Below are 17,347 nucleotides of genomic sequence, written 5' to 3'. Positions count from 1 at the left end.
AACCCTAAACCCTTGCTTAGGCAGGAAACCCTGTTCCATTTCAGACAAATGGCTATCCAGTCTCTTCTTAAAAACTTCCAGTGTTGGAGCATTCACCGCTTCTGGAGGCAGGTTGTTCCACTGGTTAATTGTTCTGACTGTCAGGAAGTTTCTCCTTAGTTCCAGGTTGTTTCTCTCCTTGATTCGTTTCCACCCGTTGCTTCTTGTCCTGCCTTCAGGTGCTTTGGAGAATAGCTTGACTCCTCCCTTTTTGAGGCAGCCCCTGAGATACTGGAGCACTGCTATCATGTCCCCCCTGGTCCTTCTCTTCATTAAACTAGACACACCCAATTCCAGCAACCGTTCTTCATGTTTTGGCCTCCAGCCCCCTAATCATCTTTATTGCTCTTCTCTGCACTCTTTCCAGAGTCTCAACATCTTTTTTACATTGTGGTGACCAAAACTGGATGCAGTATTCCAAGTGTGGCCTTGCCAAGGCGTTATGCGGCTCTGGGCTTAGCAGCCTCTTATCTGATGGTCCTCTAAAACTATTGTACATTAACTGAATTTTGCAAGTCTGAAAGTACAAATCTCCCACCGTCTCCTTTTACAGTCTGAGAAACTGTTTAGGGTCCCCCCCAACTCTTTTTCTCCACCCGTTACACAGCTAAGGGCTAAGTTGTCCCTAATCTGGCAGGGTCTTCGCATCCCGCCTTCCAAGGTCTTTCTCACATGCCTTTTCATACCATCTTGCCTCACCTTCACCGTCTGCTCCCGAATGGCTGGATTGGTGTCCAGGAAGCCGTGGACCACATGGGGGAAGATCTGGGTGTTGACCGTGGGCTCATTCAGATACTGAATGAAGTGCTCCATCTGGAGGGGAAACACCTGCCGTCAGTTGGCGCTTGAGATACAAAACACATCGACAACTTCTCTCCCAGGTTCACACAACACACCGAACAGACCTATTTTCTAAAAAGGTAAAGGTAAAGGTTCCCCCACCCATGCGTGCTAGTCGTTTCCGACTCTAGGGGCTCATCTCCGTTTCAAAGCCGAAGAGCCGGCGCTTGTCCGAGGACGTCTCCGTGGTCATGTGGCCGGCATGACTAGATGCCAAAGGCACATGGAACGCTGTTACCTTCCCACCGGAGTGGTCCCTGTTTTTCTACTTGCATTTTTTACGTGCTTTCGAACTGCTAGGTTGGCAGAAGCTGGGACGGGTAACAGGCGCTCACTCTGTTATGCGGCACTCGGGATTCGACCCGCCAAACTGCCAACCTTCTGATCGACAAGCTCAGCAGCCTAACCCACTGAGCCACCGCGTCCCTATTCTATTTTCTAGATTTGCGCTAAAACCCCCATGGGCTGCATTCACACGATTTATTTATTTTACTTATTTGTATTCTGCCTTATTTATTTATTTATTTATTTATTTATTCATTCATTCATTCATTCACTCATTTATTTTTTAACGTCCCTGTAATCCCTTATTTCGGGGTGACTGAATAGAGCTGAGCGTTTACTGACTGGATGCCCTTCCTGACGCCTACGCGGAGTTCACAACAGATATTTTCTCTTTGGGCCAGAGAGAGAAAGATCTGCAGCTGCATAAGATTGAACTCACAGCCTCCTGATGTTCGAGGCGAGAGCTTCGCCTCTAGGCTACCCCACCCCTCGTAGTCTGCCTTTTATTATTTTGACAAACAACTCAATGTGGCGAACTTTCCTCCTCCTCCTATTTTCCCCCGCAACAACCTTGTGAGGTGGGCTGGGCTGAGAGAAGGGGGCTGGCCCAAAGTCTCCCAGATGATTTTCATGCCGAATGCAGGACTAGAACTCAGGGTCTCTTGGGGATTGGCCCAAAGTCTCCCACCCAGCTTTCATGGCGAAAATGGGACTTGAACTCACAATCTCTCGCTTTCTAGCCTTAAGTATTAGACCAGGGGTAGGCAACCTTGGCTCTTTTATGACTCATGGACTTCAACTCCTGGAATTCCTGAGCCAGCCACGCTGAGGGGAAAGGGAGAGGTTTCCAAGCCGAGACATGCTGGCTCAGGAATTCTGGGAATTTAAGTCCACGAGTCATAAAAGAGCCAAGGTTGCCTACCCCTGGCCTATACTCTAAACCAGGGGTCTTCAAACTTGGCCCTTTTATGATTTGTGGACTTCAACTCCCACAATTCCTGAGCCAGCATGGGGGACCTATGGCTCTTTTATGACTCGTGGACTTCAACTCCCAGAATTCCTGAGCCAGCCACGCTGAGGGGAAAGGGAAAGGTTTCCAAGCTGAGACATGCCTGCTCAGGAATTCTGGGAGCTGAAGTCCACAAGTCATAAAAGAGTCAAGGTTGCCTACCTCTGGGTCTCTACGCTCCCAAAGCAAGCAAGCATGTGTATGCAAGTATGCTGCTCCATAAATTTTTTTAGTAAATAAAAATGCAACCTAATAAAAAAAAGAGCTTCACTGCTCCATTTTTTCTGGCTTTCTAGTGGAAAATAACAGAAGAGTCTCACAAATGCTTTTTTTTTTGTTCAATTAACCTCTTCTTGGGTTTACACAGAATGCTGCACCAGTGATTTTCAAATTTGGTCACTCTAGGGCACAGGTTGGCAATCCGCGGCTCCAGAGCCGCATGCAGCACAAGACATTGTGGGCTGTTCCCTGACACCACTGGATGACATCGCCAGGGCCCGCTGCCTTGGAAGAGTGAGGAAGATTCTCAGGGATGACTCACACCCTGGACGGTATCTCTTGACTCTCCTACCATCCGGTAGGAGATATAGGAATATAGCCAGCCGTACCAACAGGCTGAAAAATAGCTTTTATCCGTGGGCTGTTGGGCTTTTAAATGGGACATAATCTTATGCAGAATTGACTTGGGAGACCGGTGTGTGGTGTAGTTGGTTCACATGGTGTGGTAGGATGGAGGGTTTGTTGTCACTGTGTGTTGGGGGGAGAGAGCACGGGGGGAGGCTCAGTTAATCTCAATGTACACATGTTGTAATTTAACAATAAAGGTTTATATATTTAAGCCATCTCCTGCGGCTTCCAGTCGCCCGGTGCACGCACACCTCTCCGAACGGGCAGTGGTGCGCGTGCACCTCTCCAAACAGAGTGGCGCCGCCCGTTTGGAAAGCTGCCGCGGCCCGTTTGCAAAGCTACCGCCTTCGGAGGAAGGCAGCAGCCTGCAAACGGGCCGCGGCAGCTTTCCAAACCGGCGGCAGCAGGTCTGCAAACGGGTGGCACCACCGCCCGTTCAGGCGGAGGTGCGCGCGCAGCTCTCGGAACGGGCGGTGGCGCCGCCCTTTTGGAAAGCTGCCACGGCCCGTTTGCAGAGCTGCCGCCTTCCTCCGAAGGCGGTATCTCTGCAAACGGGCCGCGGCAGCTTTCCAAACCGGCGGCAGCAGGTCTGCAAATGGGTACCACTGCCGCCCGTTTGGGCGGAGGTGCGTGCGCACCTCTCCAAAGGTTTGGAGAGCTGTGCGCGCACCTCTCCGAATGGGCGGCAGTTTGGAGGTCCCAGGGGTGGCTCCGGTGGCGCCTGGGCTGAAGGCGGCGCCGCAAACCAGCGCCCGTCACCAGGGAGACCTGTCGCCGCCGCTGCGCAGGTGCGTCCACATTAAAAAAAGTGGGAATCGCGCGCGTGCATCCACGCACATGTGCGGCTCCCACTTTTTTTATGTGTGATGGAACCGGTTCCCAGTGGCTCTTTTGCTTTTTCAGGTTGCCGACCCCTGCTCTAGGGATTTCAACTGCCAGAATTTTCCAAGCAGCATGTGCCGTATGTGCCGTGTGTGTGTGTGTGTGTGTGTGTGTTTGTGTGTGTAGGGGATGGACTAGATGACCTCTGAGTTCACTTCCAATTTTATGAGTCTAACATTAATTTCCATTTAGGACACCATGCAGTATGTTGGCTGGGAAATTCTAATTTAAACTGAGTTTAAATAATTTTGATTGAGCTTAAATACTTTAGCAGGCCATCGTTAGTTGTTGGTGAATCTGGCAGCTCCCGTTTCAACCAACGTTATTAAACAATTATTAAAAATTTAATAACAACAAAAAATTGTTATTAAAAAGAAAAGGGGACCACCAGGCGGTTGAGTTACAGGATTCCTTTAAAGCCCAATCTCTCAACCGACGCAGGACTCAATCTGAGACTCTGTTTGAAGACGTTGAAGGACGCTGCTTTCTCTAAGAAACCCACAACCCCAAATGCAACTATTTGATTTGGCCGCCTGCCAACCTGTTGCAGCAAACGGATCCTCATGGCCCGATCCGGGGAAGAGAACATTTTCACAATCACAGGGATGATTTTTTGCTGGTATTCCTGGCTATTCAAAAATTTGCCCACCTGGAAAAAGAGAAAAAAAAAGCAGAGGAGGGAGAGAGAGAGAGAGAAAGAGAGAGAGAGAGAGAGAGAGAAAGAGAGAGAAGGAGGGAGGGAGGGAGAGAAAGAGAGAAAAAGAGAAAGAGAGAAAAAGAGAAAGAGAAAGAAAGAGAGCGGGAGAGCGGGAGAAAGAGAAAGAGAGGGAGGGAGAGAGAAGGAGGGAGGGAGGGAGAGAAAGAAAGAAAGAGAAAGAAAGAGAGCGGGAGAGAGAAAGAGAGAAGAGAAGGACAGAGGGAGGGAAAGAGAGAAAGAAAAAGAGAAAGAAAGAGAGCGGGAGAGAGAAACACAGGAGAGAGGGAGGGAGGGAGGGAGAGAAAGAGAAAGAGAAAGAAAAAGAGCGGGAGAGAGAAAGAGAAAGAGAGAGAGAGAGAGAGAAGGAGGGAGGGAGAAATAAAGAGAAAGAAAGAGAGCGGGAGAGAGAAAGAGAAAGAGAGAGAGAGAAGGAGAGAGGGAGGGAGGGAGGGAGGGAGAGAAACAAAGAAAAAGAGAAAGAAAGAGCGGGAGAGCGAAAGAGAGAGAGAGAGAGGGGGGGAGAGGGAGGAACGGAAGAACGGGCAAATGTATTTATTGATAGAAAAATAAATAAATGCATCCCCCTCTTCTAATAAAGCTGCCCCAAATGGGTGGTGCTGCCCACAACGAAAACAGCCCCAGAGATTTTATTAATAGCCCAAGGCTGAAAAAATAAATTGCCTGTTTTCATACAGTGCACTGAATTTGAGGAATGTTAACATTGCTTACCTGTTTGTCTGTTTGTTTGTTTTTGGGGGAGGTTAGCATGTGGTGGGAATGCAGCCCAGTGTAATTACCGGCTGATCTCAGAAAGTGGCTTAATTAGGATCAATGACAGGTAGTCTTCAACGTACAACAGTTTCTTTACTGGCCAAAGTGAGAACGGCACTGGAAAAAGTGACTTATGACCATTTTTCACACTTACGCCCTTGGCAACAGCCCCATGGTCACGTGATCAGAATTCGAAGGCTTGGCAACTGGCATGTACTTACGACGGTTGCAGTGTCTTGGGGGTCACGTGATCTGCAACTATGACTTTCCCAGCCAGCTTCAGACAAAGTCAATGGGGAAATCAACTGGGAAGGTTGCAGGTCAAGTGGTGCCTCTCTTAACAACCACAATATTCACTTAACAACCAGAGCAAAAAATCAGGTGCGGTCGTACTTATGACTGCACTGCTTAACAACAAATCTTCAGCTCCCAATTGTGGCTGTAACCTGAGGACTATCTGTAAACAGGTCTGTTTACATTAATTCACAAACAGAATCCTAACCGAGATTTAGTATTTTGTACGACTGCGTTTGCTGGGACTTTTCCTACCTCATTAAGCATCTTGAACATACACAACACGTCTACTTATTCCTTTATTTGTGTCAGAAACATCACAATTAAAATAAGTCACGCTGTACGACATAAGCAGGCATATACATAGAATGAAGGCTACTGCTAAGCTTGTAAGCCGCCCTGAGTCTTCGGAGAAGGGCGGGATATAAATGGAATTAAAATAAATAAAAATAAAATAAAATAAAATGTAAAAAAAATTAAAATTTGAACTATAAAATACAAGCTACGTATAAATGCACAAGTTAAGCAGGTTGTGCCCAAAGTAAGCAAGATCTGCTTAATTTGAACAAATCTGGTATTTTGTAGTCAGACTCTCAATTTTTTTTATCGAAACTAGCAACATTAATTGCTTTGTGTAACGCTGCCATGAGGTCCTCAAGGATACGTTGACTGGGGCACAAAGGGCAGGTATACACATGTGATGTTGTCTGCATGTCACCACAATCGCAAAGAGCAGAAGCAAGCGGATGCACAACTGGCAGGCCAGGATTAAAGGAAATGAAGACAGCCTCATGGACATTCATAACCTTCATCCTTCCCCAACTTTGGGGAAATTACCTCTGTTTGTTTTTCAAGCCCCGGTGATCTGCGCCTCTTTCCTCGTTCCACAGAGCGGCCTACCTTAAAGAGCGGCGTGAGGATGATGGCGCCTGCATTCCCAAACTCAAAGGCCATCAGCAACTGAGGAAGGACCTTGTGGCAACAGAAATCCTCGGGGAAATTATCCAGGTTGTCGCTGAGCTCCTGGAAAAACTTCTGCCGCTCGGCTGGCTCCTTAATCTGTGGAAAGAGCGGTTACCCAGAGTTACGGGTTCAAATTGCCCCCCCTCGTCCTTTCCTGCTTGGAGACAGGGAAGGGGGAAGGTGGGGGGGTCATTCTGACCAGGAAACCAGATCTCCAACCAAGCTGGAGCCAGGGATTCCCACCCCACAGATCCCATGTGGGAAAGACCCCATTATCTGACCAGCCTCAACAAGAGTATCAGGATATTTGATACCTTTTATTGAAGTAACCAACTTTGGAGGTTTCGAGTTGAGGTTTCGTGCCTGTATATTCTACGGCGGTGTTTTCTGAACTTGGCCACTTTTAAGACTCGTGCACGTCTGGGTATACAGCTGTCAAATTTGACTCAACTCCATAGTTGCCTGCACCCGCTCTCACTCACAGTTTGCCAAACAGTGACGGGAGGAGGGCTGGACGCTGGCACATGGCTAGCCTTTTTCCTGTCGGGTTTGGACGGCTTTACCCGGATCAAACGAAGCAATTGCTGTCGCTTCGTGATCAACGGGGTGCCCCTTCTTCATGGTCACCTCTTCGGGGCGACTTCGGACCCATCTAGGGTCCCCCTGGCAGGGCAAAACTAGCCGTGGGGAACGGAGGTCCACTCTCACACGGCCATGCGCTACAGGCACAAAACCGGAAGTCCTCAGGATACAAGGCAATCTTGAAGTCTCAAGGCTATTTCAATGCTCCAGTTGTGATGGGTCATGGGTTCAAGTGTTGTTACCAGAAGAAAAATCACTTTTACACAACTTTACCAGTATAGGAAGCACTGCCTTATGGGATCTTGCATTTATCTATCTATCTATCTATCTATCTATCTATCTATCTATCTATCTATCTATCTATCTATCTATCGCAGTGATGGCAAACCTTTTAGACACTGAGTGCCCAAACTGCAACTCAAAACCCACTTATGTACCGTCAGGTCCCGGGTGGGTGTGGCCCATTGGGTGGGCGTGGCTGCGGTGGTAACGCCAGACTGGGTGGGCCTAAAAAGTTCAATCAATCAATTCCAACTTTGCGAGATCTTTTTTTTCCCGTGAGAAGTTGAAATTGATTGATTGAGCCTTTTTTTTTTTGCACACGGCGGTGGACGCCTAAAGTGAAAAGGTTTTATAAAACTCATCTAAAGGCCTAGGACTGGGGTGACGCGTGCCATAGGTTCGCCACCACGGATCTATAGTATGGCTCATTCACGTTATATTTCAGCAAAAGGGATCAGTACAAAATCAATTTTAAAAAATCCTGTATTTTACTGCGCTAATGTGTGAATGGCAAAACACCTCCAGATATGGAATTTGGAATCGGAAACGTTCCGGGTTCCAAAAAAGTTCTTTGACCCACAAGGAGGACCCCCTCCTCTAATTTAGCCCCACAGAAAGCCATAGTCATAAAATCAAGCAGACACAGGCCAAGACCCTTTGGGGGATAAGCCACTGGGGGTCCCCAGCTCTCACCTGGATTTCCTCCAGAAAAAGGTTGGTCTCCACAAACTTGTTGTCCATGAAACTGCCCATCTGGGAGCAATTTTGCAGGAATTTGGCTGGGCTGGGTCGAAGTTTGGGATTCGCACCCACCAGCTCACAGTAATGGGGCACCAAGGACTTTGGGATCTGGAAGAGAAGGAAGCAGGAAGCAGATAGGTCAGGGAAAAGGAGATGGTGGTCTCCAACGTAACGCTGGTCTACTCAGAAGCAGGAGAGGGAAGACAAGTTGGACACCGTTCATGTCTCGGGCAGTTCCAATGTTAACTGTGCAATCTGCAGCCTTCTCACTTTGCAACCTTACGGAGTAGACCAAAACACACTTCATTTCAGGGCACCGTTTTACAATCTTGACAACTTTAAGATGGGTGGGTGTGCTTCAACTCCCAGAATTCCCCAGCCAGGAAGAATTCTGGGAGTTGGAAGTTCACCCATCTTAAAGTTGTCAAGGTTGAGAAAACTGGTCCAATCCATTTCTATCTTTTACTCCTAATATGCCAGGCCACTCCTTTACATCTGGGGGGGAAAGAGGGGGAAAAAGAGAGAGAGAAAAGAATTGACACCACCCAGTGACTTACAAAGCTAGCCACCTCCATTTAGTCCACTCCATGTCCAGCCTAGAAGACCATTTTGTCCATTTGTATCCAGCCCATTTCATTCATCAGATGAAACCTGCATTCTCACAGCCAATCAATGGTGGGAACTATCAATCTCGGTTAGTTTATGGGGTTGTGTGAACCCAGGAAATGGAGTTAGCTCAGTCAACCACCGTTCAATGAACTGTGGGGAAAGGGTCACCAAAGAGACTCACTTTGTTGAGAGACCGCAAGGAGGACGATCGGGGCAAGGGACCGTTGAAGACCTCCCAGATGAGGCAGCCAAATCGCCACATGTCTGCTGGCCTATCACCGCACACAGGAAACAAGTTTGAGTCAAGTCAGGATCATGAGGACTAGCTCCATGGCCACCGGATAGTTTGTTTCCAAAACATATTTAACCCGCCCCAAATACGACACAGATCAGTCTATGCTGAGGGGGTTCCCACAAAAGACAAAACCAGGTTTGTGTCTTTGCAGAGAACCCTGATTCAAACAGAGAGCTGCACGTGAACCAAGCCATCACTTCAGCCTGGATGTAGTTGAGTTTACCGTATAACAGATGTGTGCATTCGGCCTTTAGTTAAAGTTAACACAAAGCTTAGCCGTTGGCCCTGTGTGGAACCTGCCTTGTTTTCAAGGAAAGACACCAACTATGGAAAGAATTTACAGGATCCACAGAACAACAGAGTTGGAAGGGACCTTGGAGGTCATCTAGTCCATCCCCTGCTCAAGCAGGAGACCCTATACCTCTTCAGACAAATGGCTGTCCAGTCTCTTCTTTAAAAGCCTCCAGCAATAGAGCATCCACAAGGCAAGCAGTTCCACTGATTAATTGTTCTTGACTGTCAGGAAGTTTCTCCTTAGTTCTAGGTTGCTTCTCTCCTTGACTAGTTGCCATCCGTTGCTTCTTGTCCTGCCTTTCGGCACTTTGGAGAAGAGCTTGACTCCCTCTTCTTTGGGGGCAGCCCCTGAGATACTGGAAGGTTGCTATCATGTCACCCTTAGTCCTTCTTTTCACTAGACCAGACATACCCAATTCCTGCAACCGTTCTTCATATGTTTTAGCCTCCAGGCCCCTGATCATTCCTTGTTGCTCTTCTCTGCACCTTTCCCCCCCCCCCCGAGTCTCAACATCTGTAGCACAGGACACACGAGTGGCTGATTTTTACCTTGGATCTTTGACCCACCGCCGCCCTCGTCAAAGCAAAGAGGCCGAAACTAAATTTAAGCGCTTTTAATTGAACTTAGCTTTTATTGATTATTAGATTCCCTGGAAACTGGTTAATAATTTCTTGCTTCGTAATGGCACAAGCTGATAAACAGTCTGCAAGGGGCACCTCAAAGCTTTCAGGACCCGAACTTGCATAGTTAGTCTCCAATCGGTGCAGATATTTCAGGCATTCCTGAAAAAGTTCCCTCCTGCAACGGATTTGGAAACTGGACTTGATTTCCCTCATGCAAATGGATTGTCTAAATCGGGTGGTAATCTGAATCCCACTGGGTCCCAATCTGACTTAAGCAACTGCATTTTGCATGGACAGCTCTCCTGTCTTTCTTCAAAAGCTGGTTGTCCTCCCCCACCCCTACTCCTTTGCCAGCCCCTCAAATTGTATTTGGGGGCTCTGGTCAACCCCACCCCCACCCCAACTAAGATCCTGCACGTATGTGCAGATGCGAGATCCACAAATCCTCCGATCAAACCAGTGCTTCTCAACCTTGACCATGTTAAAACGGGTGGACTTCAACTCCCAGAATTCCTTAGCCAGCACAGTGACCAAGCTTGAGAAACACTGTACAGGTACTCCTCGACTTACGACCACAATTGAGCCCAAAATTTCTATTGCTAAGCAAAACAATTTGAATTTTGGCCCATGTTTTATGACCTTCCTTGCCACGGTTGTTAAGTGAATCACTGCAGTTGTTAAGTTAGTAACACGGTGGTTAAGTGAATCTGAATTCCCCCGTGGACTTTGCTTGTCAGAAGGTCACAAAAAGGGGATCACCTGACCCCGGGGGACGCCGCAACCGTCATAAATATGAGTCAGTTGCCGAGCATCCGAATTTCGATCATGTGACCACGGGGACGCTGCAACGGTCGTTAAGTGAGAAAAATGGTCATAAATCACTTTTTCCAGCGCTGTTGTAACTTTGAATGGTCAGTAAATGAACCGTTATTAAGTCGAGGATTACCTGTATTTCAAGAATACTAATTTAAAACACGGCGAGAGAAAGAAAAGTAAACTCACCATTTCTCTCCAACGTTTTTGGTGTTATCGGATAATTCGGGAGGGTTGTATTTCTCCAGCTCGGGGATCCCCTTCCGTGGCACGGTGACGTCTCCCTGGGCCGGGCACATGTAATCTAACCCACCAAGTTTCCACTCGCCAGCACGGTCCACGTAAACCACCCCCATGCAGACGTTGTTATGGATCAGGTGACAGTCGTTGACCAGGAAACTGAGGGCTTTCTAGGAAGGAAAGGGCAGGGGGGACAGACGTCCGTCAAAGAAGAGGTCACAGGTCACAGCCAAGGGAGTAACACCACCCCCTTAACCTGGCCAAGGAGGTGGAATTCACACAACCAGGAAATGCACGATATAAACCTAACAAATATATATATATATATTTGGGAATATAGCCTCTTTGTGGTGGCGCAGTGGTTAGAATGCAGGATTGCAGGCTAACTCTGCCGACTGTCAGCAGTTCGATCCTGACCGGCTCAAGGCTGACTCAGCCTTCCATCCTTCCGAGGTGGGTAAAATGAGGACCCAGATTGTTGGGAAGGGCAAGAGGCTGACTCTGTAAACCGCTTAGAGAGGGCTGTAAAGCCCCGTGAAGCGGTATATAAGTCTAAGGGATATTGCTAGTGCTAACTTGGAATGGTCACTAAGCAAGCAGTCATAACTCGAAGACTACTTGTACTGAAAGTTAAGGTGTCTAGCCCAGCACTCCCCACCCTGATACCGGTCTCCCCAGCGCTCACTGCAATCTGATGAAGACCCCAGGATATCTCCGGCTCGCTCAAGGCCTTCCCGTCCCCCCGCGACTCCAAGTAGGCCGGCAGCGGTGTCACCGGCTCAGTCACCACGTGTAAACTTTTCTCTGTCTGGAAAATCAAAGAAGAAAACATGATTCTCATCATGGAGGAAGGGAAGCAAGTGGGGAACTGCAGGAGAGAGTGTCGTGAAATGGGACAGCTGGTTATTTTATTTTATTTATTTATTTATTTATTTATTTATTTGGATTTATATACCGCCCCTCTCCGAAGGGACTCGGGGCGGTGTACAGGGCAATTAAAACGCTATAAACAACACACAGTGTATAAAAATTAAAATGAGATTAAATCAAATAGCCCTAAACAATAAACATACATTCTAAAATTTAAAATTTTTAAAATTTAAGATCTAAAATCCCAATCCCCCAGTCCAGGCCGGCAAGTTCAAATAGCCAGGTCTTCAGGTCGCGGCGAAACGAGCGAAGGTCGGGAGCCATCCGGAGCTCAACCGGAAGCTGATTCCAGAGGGCAAGCGCGCCCACAGAGAATGCTCTCCCCCTGGGGGCCGCCATTCGACATTCCCTGACCGACGGCACCCTGAGGAGGCCCTCTCTGTGGGAGCGCACAGGACGATGGGAAGTTAACGCTGGCAAAAGCTGCTCCCGTAAATAACCCGGACCCATGCCATTTAGGGCTTTATAGGTCATCACCAGCACCTTGAATCTCACTCGGAAGACAACTGGAAGCCAATGCAGCTCGGGGAGCAGAGGTGTTACATGGGAGTATCGGGAGACCCCCATCACAACTCGCGCAGCCGCATTCTGCACCAGCTGGAGCCTCCGAGTGGTCCTCAAGGGCAGCGTTGCAGTAGTCTATCCAAGAGGTCACGAGCGCATGAGTGACTGTGCGTAGGGCATCCCGGTCCAAATAGGGCCGCAACTAGTGCACCAGGCGAACCTGGGCAAAAGCCCCCCTAGTCACAGCTCCTATATGATCTTCAAAATTGAGCTGTGAATCAAGGAGGACACCCAAGTTGCGAGCCCTATCTAGAAATGTCCTGGTTCCAATAGAAGAGAATATTTGTAGCTCGGGGTTCAACTGTGGCGTCCCTGGTGCTCTCTGAACTTGGCTGATTTTCTTGCAGACATTTCATGACCCAATTAGGTAACATTATCAGTGCTAGAAGGGGGGAGGAGGAGGAGGAGGACGACGACGACAACGACTGTGGGGTCCTTCGTGCTCCCTGAGCTTGGTGGTTTTCTTGCAGACGTTTCATGACACAACCAAGTAACCTTATCAGTGCTAGAAGGGAAGGGGCTTTGAGGAAGAAGAGGAGGAGGAGGAGATGGGAGGGTGGGAGAGGAGGAGGAGGAGGAGTACTATGGGGCCCTTGGTCTTCTCTGAGCTGGTTGGTTTTCTTGCAGACATTTCATGAACCAACTAGGTTGCTAGAAGGGAGTGGGGTTTACAGAGTGGAGGGGGAGATGGGAGGAAGAGGAGGAGGAGGAGGAGGAGGAGGAGGCCTATGGGATCTTTGGTGCTCTCTGAGCTTGGCTGGTTTTCTTGCAGACCTTTCACAGGGCTAAATCACATTCACACACCTTTGAAAAGAGACAGTGAAAAGGCAAGAAGGAAACGACAAGACCAGAAGACTTTGACTCCAGGCAAACAAGCAGGGATGAACACCAGACAAGCCATCAAGCAGAAAACAACAGCCTGATCCAGGAACCACCACGGGGAAAACTACACTCAGCCAACACTGACAGAGCAAGCGACTGTCCACAACCAGGGAACAAATTCCACATTCACACATTACTAATGATGTTGGGTCACGAAACGTTGGCAAGACAACAAGCAAGCTCGGACAACACCAAGGGACCCACAGAAAGAGAAACCCATAGATAAGCAGGCATGAACACTAGAGAAACAATCAAGCAGAGAACAATGTCCTAATCAAGGAACCACCAAGGGGAAAACCGTAACTCCCATCAAAACAAAGCAAGCGATTCTAGATAAACCAAGCAAACTCCACACTCATTTCCACCGACAATGTTACCTAGTTAGACAATGAAATTTTATTTATTTATTAATGGGACTTATATCCCACCCTATCTCCCAAAGGACTCAGGGCGGCTAACAACAATAACATATAACAGAAATTAAGATAAAATTAAAATTAAAGTCATCTGTGCAATAAATTAAAATTAAGAATTAAAAATAAATTAAAAATTGTAAACATAATTAAAATCCCTGTCAGTCCAGGTCAGCCAGGTGGAAAAGGAGTGTTTTGAGGCCACAGCGAAAGGACCGGAGATCTTGGGCCATCCGAAGCTCAGGGGGGAGCTGGTTCCACAGGGCTGGCGCTCCCACAGAGAAGGCCCTCCCCCTGGGGGTCGCAAGCCGACATTGTCTGGCCGACGGCACCCTAAGGAGGCCCTCTCTGTGTGAGCATACTGGGCGATGGGAATTCGTTCCCGGTAGCAGATGGTCCTGCAAGTATCCCGGGCCTAAGCCATGTAGGGCTTTAAAGGTAAGTACCAGCACCTTAAATCTCACCCGGAGGGCAACCGGTAACCAATGCAGCTCATGGAGCAGAGGTGTTATATGGGAGTATTGGGGAGCTCCCATCACTACCCGTAAATGTCTCAAGAAAGCAAAATACTTGTAGCTCAAGGTTGAAATGTGGAGTCCTTGATGCTCTCATAATAATAATAATAATAATAATAATAATAATAATAATAATAATAATAATAATAATAATAATTTCCTATTGCTCCCCAAGAGATTCTGCCCAGGTTTCAAAGGCCTGCTGCAAAATAGATCAAGAAATTGCAGTTTCCTGCAATAACTCCAGCAAAGCTACAAAAAACTGCGCTACTGAGAACATCTTACATTTTAAGGAGATACCTGGTTGACACCTAGGATGCTGGCAGCAACCCGTGTCAACCATTAGTGCCAGTCAATTTGAGTGTTCAGTTGACTGAGTTTCATGTTTTATGAATAAAAGTTTAATAATAATAATAATAATAATAATAATAATAATAATAATAATAATGATGATGATGATGATGATGATGATGATGATGATGATGATGTAAAGGTTCCCCTGCACATGCGTGCTAGTCGTTTCTGACTCTAGGGGCCGGTGCTCATCGCCGTTTCAAAGCTGAAGAGCCAGCGCTTGTCCGAGGACGTCTCCGTGGTCATGTGGCCAGCATGACTAGATGCCAAAGGCGCACGGAACGCTGTTACCTTCCCACCGTGGTGGTCCCTGTTTCTCTGCTTGCATTTTTACGTGCTTTCAAACTGCTAGGTTGGCAGAAGCTGGGATGGGTAACAGGCGCTCACTCTGTTACGCGGCACTCGGGATTCGACCCGCCAAATGGCCGACCTTCTGATCGACAAGCTCAGCGTCCTAACCCACTGAGCCACCGTGTCCATTTAATAATAATAATAATAATAATAATAATAATAATAATAATAATAATAATAATAATAATAGGGTTGCTATTGCTCGCCAAGAGATTCTGCCGTTTGAAAGGCCAGCAGTTGAAATCATCTTAAGATACCTCTAAGCCATCAATGTAGGATAAGATATTGGGGTGCCGGAGCGTCCTGAGGAATTTAAAGGCTGTTTTGGCAAGCTGGGTCTGCTCTTCGGAACTCGGCTTCACCTCGTGTACGAAAAGGGAGACCGGTTCTCCTGTGGTCTGCGAGAATGAAAATGAGCAGGGGTGAGAGAGAATGGCGGTTGCTTGCTAGCCACAATCAGGCCATAATCAATGGTCAAGTGGACAGTTCCCCAGATCCAAGTGACTCCCACTCGGCCATGTTTAAAGGAGGCATGAAATCCTAGCTAGTCACTAAGGAGGAGGAGACCTCCAGCTTCGTTGCCTTCATCTCTGTCTTTTCTGCTTTATCGATTTGATTGTCATTGTAGGACAATTGATAATCAACAGATTACCTAGCATAGCTGGCTGGGGAATTCTGGGAGTTGAAGCCCACGAGTCTTATGAAGTTGAAGTCCACGAGCCGAGCTTGCCAAACCTCCTGCCCTAACAACCCTAACCAAATTATATATACTCCAACGCCCAGAATTCCCCAGGCGGCCGGTGTTTCCCAATCTTAGCCACTTTAACCTCCCAGCATTCCCCATCTAGCATAGCTGGCTGGGGCATTCTGGGAGTTGAAGTCCTCCACTCTGAAAAGCGGCTGAGATTGAGACAAGCCCAGCCAGTGCTTGAATCCCACCGGATCACACAATGTTAGATGTTTTTGTGCCAGCCATGGCAGTTCCCCCAAAAGGTCATCAGATGGGAGCAAAGAGGCCTCTTTGCTCCCACTGGTGGGTCAGGGGTCCTCGGCCCCTGCAGCCCCATTGGAGAGAGAGTTTTATGGTAAGGGAGGGGCTGAGGCCCCCCCTAAAAACTCTCTGCTCAGGGGCTGCTCTCTCTCTCTCACTCCCTTGTTGTCTGCTTGCTTGCTCTCTTGTGGGAATGATCCATGAGCTCAATCCAGGCACGGATGCCTCCATGCCAGGGAACTCTTTCTCTTTACTCTAGCTTTAAATAAAGCTTTATCTGATTGCATCCCTGCGTGATGCCTTTTTACTTGGAAGCACCTCAACGAACCATCTGAGGCCATCTCACACACAAGGATGCAGATCGACCCATGCAGGGGTCCCAACCGCCCACCCCCACCCCCACCCCCCCCTTCACCGCAGATCCCCCTGCCCCAAAAGGAAGGGGGACCCCCGCCTTGCCCCTCTCCCCCCAGGGACACCCCCGTGCAGCCCCCCTCCCCGGATCGAGCCCCCTCCCCTGCAAAGACCCCCTCCCTTCCCCGACCCCCGCGCCCACCTTCCTCCGCCCGCGGTGCAGCTGCCAGGCGCCCCCCGGCTGCGGCAGCGGCGGCTCCGGCGGGGAAGCCGCCTCGAAGGGGAAGTCGCGGATCGGGTCCCGGGCGAAGAACCACATCCTGGGCCGGGAAGGGGCGCCCGGTGTCCGAACCACCCAGCCGGGCGACGTTGCAAGGAGGAAGCGCCGCTGGAGAGCCGGGCTCAGCCCCGGATCCTCTTGGCAACCCCGGAAGTGGTTGGGAGGAGGGCGCCGGCGAGCGTGTGCAGAGTGCCGGGCGCGCGGCGGGGGGCCTCCGGCTCTTGCATCTCGCGTGCACACGTGCGCGGGACCGACGCGCGTCTTCTTTCTTGCAGCGGTCTTGCAAGGCCAGGCCGGAACCCCGCGCTAGCCAGCCCCTTTTGGAGGCTGGGCTGGGGTTGTGTGAACGTGGTCCTGGGTGTGTGTGAATGCAGGTCGGGGGGAAGCTTCGGGGGGGTTGCATTTGCACGCGCGCACAGACACGGGATTTGCCCACGAGGGGTGGAGCGTGGGAAGCCAGGAGGATTCGCAACCGGAGGAGAGGACGGCGAAAAAGGCGGAGGGGACGGGGCTGCCCTCTGAAACAAGTGCAAGGAGACCCCTCCCCACTCCGCCCACCCGGCTTCTGCCCCGGGGTTGCCTGGAAAAATAAAATAAAAAAGCACACTTTTTTCCCCCTCCTCTTCTATCGGCCAGAAAGAAAACGGTGGAAAAGAGAGAAAAGAACAGATAAAATGGCCAAGAACAAAGTCTTGCAGCACTTTGTCAAGCTTGGAAGATGGCTGGACTACAACTCCCAGAATTCTCCAGCCTCTTAAAGTGGCCAAAGTTGAGAAATACTATTAAGATTGTGAGAAGGAAGGAAGGAGAGGAAAGAAGGAAGGAA

At 48.9% G+C, this 17,347-nt stretch overlaps 1 protein-coding gene across 3 annotated transcripts in view; it reads right to left on the bottom strand.

Moving 5' to 3' along the window:
- The window catches only part of SCYL1 (SCY1 like pseudokinase 1), a 30,948-nt gene extending 14,314 nt beyond the window's left edge, over positions 1–16,634 (bottom strand). The window contains exons 1-9 of one of the 3 annotated variants that reach the window (XM_081340393.1): positions 16,444–16,634; positions 15,154–15,294; positions 11,573–11,695; positions 10,837–11,057; positions 8,803–8,893; positions 7,965–8,120; positions 6,345–6,503; positions 4,224–4,331; positions 739–852 (exon numbers count right to left, since the gene is read on the bottom strand). In XM_081340393.1, coding sequence (XP_081196519.1) covers positions 739–852; positions 4,224–4,331; positions 6,345–6,503; positions 7,965–8,120; positions 8,803–8,893; positions 10,837–11,057; positions 11,573–11,695; positions 15,154–15,294; positions 16,444–16,560 — 1,230 coding nt within the window. In that variant the 5' untranslated portion in view covers positions 16,561–16,634. The remainder of the gene's footprint in view (positions 1–738; positions 853–4,223; positions 4,332–6,344; positions 6,504–7,964; positions 8,121–8,802; positions 8,894–10,836; positions 11,058–11,572; positions 11,696–15,153; positions 15,295–16,443) is intronic. The other 2 variants (XM_081340394.1, XM_081340395.1) reach the window with 2 other exon arrangements.
- Positions 16,635–17,347: the final 713 nt, after the last annotated feature.

The sequence above is a fragment of the Vipera berus genome (genome assembly GCF_964194415.1).
Source record: "Vipera berus genome assembly, chromosome: 16".
Classification (NCBI taxonomy): Eukaryota; Metazoa; Chordata; class Lepidosauria; order Squamata; family Viperidae; genus Vipera; species Vipera berus.
Note: the sequence above shows the minus strand (reverse complement) of the source record. Positions and strands in the feature narration are given on the sequence as shown.